The sequence below is a fragment of the Embiotoca jacksoni genome, unplaced genomic scaffold (genome assembly GCF_022577435.1).
Source record: "Embiotoca jacksoni isolate LCO1_2020_lvr unplaced genomic scaffold, fEmbJac1.0.p SCAF_37, whole genome shotgun sequence".
Taxonomy (NCBI): domain Eukaryota; kingdom Metazoa; phylum Chordata; class Actinopteri; family Embiotocidae; genus Embiotoca; species Embiotoca jacksoni.
Genome location: NW_027185389.1, coordinates 1,000,639 through 1,007,915, shown reverse-complemented (window position 1 = coordinate 1,007,915; position 7,277 = coordinate 1,000,639). Strand labels below are relative to the sequence as shown.

Sequence of the window (7,277 nt, the reverse complement as noted above, 5' to 3'; positions counted from 1 at the left end):
AGTGACTAAAGTCAATTATAAAATAAAAACCATCTAATGTGTAGGGCTTTCGGAATAAAATAATAATAAAAAAAAAGCTTTGCTTTTTCTGAACGGGGTTACACACAGCCCTACACAGCTCACAGATCACACTTCACCACAAGGCATTTCTCCATGGGGATAATGCGTGAGGCATATGATATGGCACAACATAATCTTGATTTAAATATTTACCTGGAAGTCATGTTTGTCGGGTTCTGATTTGACTGGAATCATGATGACTTTGTGAGAGCCACAGTTATCAGCTGCACCATGCATGGACTTCACTAAGTGCTGACTCGACGTCCCTGTGCAAGAACAATAACACAAAAACAGTCTATCCCTTGTCATGTGACCAGAATGGATTTGCATGCAAAACAATGAGATGAGCTTTTACGTGAAGAGATAATGGTCTAGGTAAATACATTTCTTTTTCAGTCATATGTCCATGTTACCATGAGAGACAATGAAATTTTTCACATAAGAAATGCCACTTCTAATCATACAGTATATTATGCACAAAATATGGTGGTATGAAAACCACAGGAAAAAAAAAAAAATCTTCTGTGGCTCCGAGAGGAAACAAAAACACTATTTTTTAGAGAGCAAAGTCTGCTGATCTAAAAAAAAAAAAAAAAAAAAAAGAAAAGAAATGCAACCCATTAGCCTCATCCCGGTGGTTCCAGTCTCCACTGCACTTTGACACATCTGTGTAATGAATTACAAAACAGCAACAATTCTCCAATGAAACCACCCCCACCGCTTCCTTCTTCCGCGAAAGTTGAAATTCCCGTATTCATACAACTTCCACGTGTTCATTTAATATATAACGGAGTCATTCTCTACGCCACATGTTTATCATAATCGCCAACCACTGATGAGAGCAACTGTTTCAATAAAGCTTTAAAAAGCAAGACTACCCTGAGAGAAGGTCTAAAACGTGGGCAAGCTTGCCAGACCAGAACTGGCTTGAATGGGTTTGGTTTATTAAATCTGTACACTCTATTTCAATATAATCAGCACATTTTTGTTCCAAGAATGTAAGATATTATTATTATTTTATTTTTTTTAGTAATTGTGTAATATATATCTCTACATAATACAATCCAAGTCCTCTGAACTATGTAGACATGTGCAAGTGTTTACTACCAACTTCAACGATACAGTAAAGGCAAAGACTTGTGGACACTAAGTTAGGATAATGTTGATATTTGAAATTTTTCTCGAGTCCTCACAATTGTCAAAAAAAATCTAAGTGCTGTAAGTACTTCATACACGAGGTATTGAATATCTAGTTAACTGTTCTGAGTATAAAATAGAGGCAAAATACATAAAGAACATCTTGCAAGCATGACAAAGAAACGTCTACGGACACGATACACAAGTGGTCAAAGATAATATGAGGGGGATACCTGTAACCTTTTTGTGTTCTTGAATATAGCGTACTTACAGATCGGATGATTTCAGGTCGATGAGAAAGAAAGTCGTACTGCGTGTGTGTCGTGCTCTCAAACGCTACGAGCTCCAGCCGCGACGGAGATCAACGCACGGCGCTGTACTGCCGTAACAGTAAGCAGAGGCGTTACGTTAAGTACAATATATTCTGCAGTAAAAAAAAAAAAAACCTGTCGGGAGGATCATAATACAAATGAATATTTACCTCCGTATCATTGCAAACTTTGTAAAAGACAGATTTTTTTTCTCATTTAAAACTCGCTTCATGTTTGACCTGTTTCGAGGCGTGAACTCACATCTGAGGCACGACACGGAGTACTCCCCCCCTCCCCCCTCCCTCCCTCCCCCATGCGCGCTCGTGGTTTCAAAAATAAGTGCGGGTCGTGTTCATGTGTCAAGAATGAAACGCATGGTCGGAGCGTGATGTGCATCAACATAATCTGAGGTAAACCAGGTGTCCTGTGTCTTGGCCCGTTACAGTCTGAGAAACCAGTGCCTTCGAGGGTCAGAGAGGTAAGTCTGAAAGAAATCATGTAAACTGTGCTCGGCGTCGAGTGGATGTTTCCACTTCCCGCCACAAGCACAAAAGGGCCCTAAACTGTAAACCTCAAGGATTATTCAAAGAAAAAGGAAGAAAACAAAAACACTTAAAAGTACTCTACTCATTTAGATTTAACATTTCCTTTTTTCGTATTTTTTGCAGGGTTTTCAACTTTTTTTTTTTTCTCTTGTTTTCGCTCAAGTATAATCACAGGTGACTAACTACAGAGGATAACAGGGTCAGGTGAGTACCATGCTACATCAGGTTTAGAGAAGGCTATTGCAGACAATTCTACAACATGTACAACCACATTTTTTATACGTGTGAGTTACAAATATTTCAAAACATATCACCAAGAAACTAAGTACATACAAGATGTTGAATATTTAGAGTCTTAAAGGACTATCCCTCAGTCAGTAATAGGATTTCATGTTACTTGACTTAAACTGTCCAGTCTTACAGACAAAATCTGAAAAATTGCTATTCAAAAAGTAGCAAATTTGGTCAATGTCTCTTTTCAAATAGTTATAGTGCTTTTAATGGCTTAAGACAGGGGTCTTTTTTTTAATCTCACCCAGTGGCAATCTACAGAACTTCAGTGTACATTTGATGACACCATAGCTGCAAAAGTCTTCACGTCAAGTCCAATAGGTAAAACGACAGCTAGTGCTGTCACATATATTTCAAAGTAGTATGCATTATCAAAAGAAAAACAAAAAACAAAACAACAAAAACAAATACACATTTATAAATTTTTTTTCAACTCTTTTTAAGTTCTCGTAGGGAATTCAGGCGTATGTTCGGCTCCGCGTTCCCGTTTCCTATGAGTTATCAGTCTGAGAGGACAGGCCTTCGGGAGCCAGGCTCCGCTCCAAGCCTGCAGGAAGCTTCGGTCGGAGGACTCTCCTTGTGTGCCGCGAGGGTCATCGGGACTACATACAAGTAACGTGGACCTTAAAACTCCCATTCCAGTGTTTCTTCTCGATTGGCGGCCCTCTCTAGCCTGTGGATGATGTTATTGAGGTTGGCCATTTTCTCATTGCGTCTCTGAGAGCTTCTGTTGAGTTTGGGGCTCTGGAAGGGGGGCAGCGGGTTGGGGTCCAGGCTGTGATTGGTGCTCGTCGAGGGCGGGTTGGGCAGCGAGGGCGATATGGGGGCGGAGGAGGAGGGGACCGGGGAGACTGACATCATGAGGCCGGGCGAGGACGCGGCAGAGGGCGAGTTGAGGGAGACCTCCAGGCTGCTGCGGCACGGCTCCGACGAGGCCTTGAAGCTGACCGGGTCGATGGGCGACTTTCCGGACTCCTCGCCTCCCTCGTGCCTGGACTGGCTGGCCCTCTGGGGACCGTCTATGGAGACTGCTCCGGGGTAGAGCCCCTGAGACTGGCTGCTCATACCTTCTTCCAGCCTCAGGCTCTGGCCAGCCAGGTGGGGTTCACGACAGCCGGCGTTGGAGTCCTCTTGCTCGCTTTTCAACGGCGGGAACTGCACCGCGGCGGGAAAACACTGAACTCTGGACTGTTTCACAGCGCCTTCTCGTTCCTCCTCTCCCTCGTCTTCCCTGTCTGTCGCCTCCTGTTTGACGTGAGGCCGTGCGGTGTTGGCACGAAGAGGAAGGCTGGAGTGGATGTGTCCTGAGGGCTGCTGCAGCCTCCTCTCCTCTCCGTCAGAGTGGGGGCTCCGGGTCGATGACGGGGAGTAGCTGTGGTGCTCGGCGTCGGTGTCGTTGTCTGGCAGACCTTCCATCAGCACCTCCCGTCGCATCCTGGACCTGCACGCAAACACAAAATAAAAAGTCTCAGACATAGAGGATGTTTACATTTACATTTCTAAATTATTTGTGAGATATTCCTTTCTATAGTGGTAACTAGAAAGTTCCTGCAGGAAGTTTGAGTATGCCAATGTAGCTGCTCAAGTTTCATATGTCCTGCTAAGAGTATCAATGGTCACCTTTTTTTTTTTTTACAGCGAGCAGCATAAACTTGTCAGTAATAACTATTTTAAATTTCATCTTCCAACTTCGTACTATATAGACTCGGCCGCAGGTTAGAGACAACCTCAGATTTAGACCTGAACTTTCAGAGCTCGGATATAATGGGAGTCTATTGGAGCACTCGTCGCTCAGAGAGGAGTTTGGCCAAAACCGTGAATCCTGTCGCAATGAGAGTTGCACTAAGTGAAAGCTAACAAAAATCCCTCCCATTTGATGTATAAATTGTGCATGTTTAAGGGAAAACTGTGGGCAAATAAACAGGATTAACGCAACTTTTTTTCCACAATACTTCGGGGGCATCACCCACTCCAGATCTGAACCTTCCAAAGAGTTTATAAAACTTAAAACTGCGATTTTGAAATAACCGTGACAGATATTAAATCACCGCTTTAGTCAATGAAAGAACAAAGTTTTGTGACCCATTTAGACTTTGAATGATGTTTGTTTTGTAAAGTATGCCTGAGCTATAGGGATCCAAAGTTGGCTGAATTTGTCAAAAATTGGCACACATCAGGACGATTTTAAATCTCGTTTTCTTATTAATGACGGATTATTTTCAGACGGACCGCCAGAAAACTAATAAGAAGGAGCGACTTTAGCTAACGACTACGAGATAATTTTATGAAAGAAGTTGAATGGGAGTCTATGGAGCCGGAGGCTTTTTGGAGCCAACCCCTAGTGGCGCCCGGTGGTATTGCAGCTTAAGGCACTTTCCGCATCGGCCTCATTTTTCAGAGCCGGACGCTACGTCCACTTTTATATCCAGTCTATGATTGGCACATTAAATAAAAAACAACAAAGGCAGCCATTAGTCGGTCACCAAGGGCATCGGACTGGCCTGTAGTTGTGGAACCAGTTGATGACGGTGTTGGTTTTGAGGTTGAGCTGCGAGGCCAGCATCTCGATGGTGTTCTGAGAGGGGTAGGGCTCCAGCAGGTAGGCCTTCCTCAGGGCTTCCTTCTCCTCCGCTCCAAGCACCACCCGAGGCTTCTTCACCTGGCTGTAGGGGCACAGGTCCAGCGAGGCCAGGGCCGGGCTCACACACTCAGAGCGAGTGCTGGGCGAGTCGCTGTCCGAGCCGGTGCTCAGCAGCCCGTACCGCCTCTTCAGATAGGCTGCAGGGGAAACAGGGATGGATATCGTTAGGGGGATTACAAAACACCAACAAATCCTCATACTTGTCCTGAAAGAGTTCTACGGCCCCCACCTTTCTTCTCCATCTTCTTCATGGCCCTCAGCTTGTCCACATTGTGAGGGTCATTGAGCCAAAGCTGCATGCGGACAAACGGCTCCCGGCCTTTCAGGCTGAGCTTGTGCCACGGTTTGGGCCTGGAGAGCAGGTCGGACACGGAGCCCTGAGTCAGACCCAGGATGGTCTCACCAAAGAGACGCTGGCCTGTGGGGAACAAACACACACAGTAAATCTAGGACCGCTGACTGCATTCATAAACAGTTTCATCCTTTAGTGTCAGCTCAGACCCACCGAGGTTGTTGTCCGTTAGCACCTCCTTGACCTTCTTGGTGATGGCGTAGGTGTCGAGCTCCGTGGACATGGCCACCAGCTCCTGGATGCCCAGTGGGTTCGTGGGCTGATGCAGCGCCATGAGGCTGGGGGTGGACTTCCCTCCATCGTGGTGGGCGGGCAACCCCAAGCCGAGGCTCTCGGGCTGCTGGTTCTCTTTGCTGCTCTCCAGGGAGAGACTGACGGGCTCAACCAGCGGACTCGGGTGGCTCTCCGCCGGGCTGGGAGGCGGGGAGGGCGAAGACTGGGCCATCACTGGGCTTTTATCTGGAAGCAGGGAGGAATCATCACACTCTGCATCCACTGTATGTTCAAATATTGCAACCTGTCTTTTTTTTAACGCAGCATTTTAAGTAGTCTTGTTTGTCCGTTTCCATGGAAGTGAGCCTCACCCTGAGCGTGGCCCTGGTTCGGGGTCGGGTTGAGGCTCTGGCCCAGCTGGTCCAGTAGCCACAGCTGCATGCGGATGAAGGGCTCCCGGCCCTTTTGGGTCAGCTTGCTCCAGGGTTTGGGCCGAGACAGCATATCACTCACGCTTCCCTGAGAGAGCCCGAGCACCTGCGACGTACGACCGCAGGTTAATATGTTGTAACATCACTGACACGAAGTTTATAAAGGATTCATTGTCTGAATTATTATTATTATTAAATAAGGAAATCAATTTGCTCTTAACATTAAGTTTGGCCTCAATCATGCACGTTCAGCCAACAACCACTAGAGGGCAACAACACACTATAAATAAGTATGTTGGGTGAGTTTCCAGCTTGAAGTTAGACTTGCAGAACATTTCATTAAGGTGAAAAAAGTCCATCCACTCATATTTTCAAATTGCCATATTATAATTTATACGACTGTGAATCCACTGAGGTAATGTTTGTTGTCATAACTCAACAACGAACATTTTAAATATGAAACATTTTTCTTCACAAAATCTCTCTTCACACCTGAAAGTAAAAAAAAAAAAAAAAGATATAAAAACAGTCTTCAACAGAAGTGGAGCTGAGTTTGAAGATATTTTACAACAGTCTAATTAACAGTTTTCAAGCTCATATATCACCAAGCGCAAGAAAAAACAGTGCACCATGAAAGCTGTTATATATTTCATCCACTGCAGAGAGAACGAACTGACAAATCACAGAGGTGCCTGGGAAAACACCCAGAGGGATTTTCTGGAAATAAAAGCACATTTTCTGGGGCTGAACAAGTAAAACTAATATAGAACATACAGCGGCTTCGTTCAGGAAAAATGCAAATAAAATATAGTTCTGTGAATGCATATATTTTCTGTCATTATTTCCTCTGTTGTCGCATGTTTGTCACAGTAAAAGGCTTCAAAATATTTCAATAAAATACAACATCTGGCTCAAGGAGAACACATTTAATTACACAATGATTTTATCAATTTAAGAAACAAATGTATCCAACATTGATCTTCCCTATTCATTCAACCATATTTCACCGATAACTTGATTTGGTTGATTATTTTAGAGTTAATGAGACTTTATCGGCACAGAAGCGCTTCATGCACACTGTGTCTAAAGGGAAATTCCACAAGAGACGATCTGTTGAAATCTATCAGTCTGGGAAGACTTACGAACCCCAGTGAGAGTCGTACACACGGAGGACAGTTTGGTCATCTTCAGCATCTTAAAGCTTCTTCAAGGGCACGAATGAAACACACTCGTCCGAATGCAGAGCCTCTCGGCAATAAAAAAATTTTTTTTTTTAAAAACGGGGTCGACGGCACC

General features: G+C 44.5%; 1 protein-coding gene across 1 annotated transcript in view; it reads right to left on the bottom strand.

Moving 5' to 3' along the window:
* Nucleotides 1-1,844: 1,844 nt before the first annotated feature.
* The window catches only part of cux2b (cut-like homeobox 2b), a 94,848-nt gene continuing 89,415 nt past the window's right edge, over nucleotides 1,845-7,277 (bottom strand). Inside the window, exons 18-22 of the mRNA XM_069166051.1 lie at nucleotides 5,922-6,087; nucleotides 5,491-5,796; nucleotides 5,215-5,403; nucleotides 4,846-5,122; nucleotides 1,845-3,785 (exon numbers count right to left, since the gene is read on the bottom strand). Coding sequence (XP_069022152.1) covers nucleotides 2,969-3,785; nucleotides 4,846-5,122; nucleotides 5,215-5,403; nucleotides 5,491-5,796; nucleotides 5,922-6,087 — 1,755 coding nt within the window. The 3' untranslated portion in view covers nucleotides 1,845-2,968. The remainder of the gene's footprint in view (nucleotides 3,786-4,845; nucleotides 5,123-5,214; nucleotides 5,404-5,490; nucleotides 5,797-5,921; nucleotides 6,088-7,277) is intronic.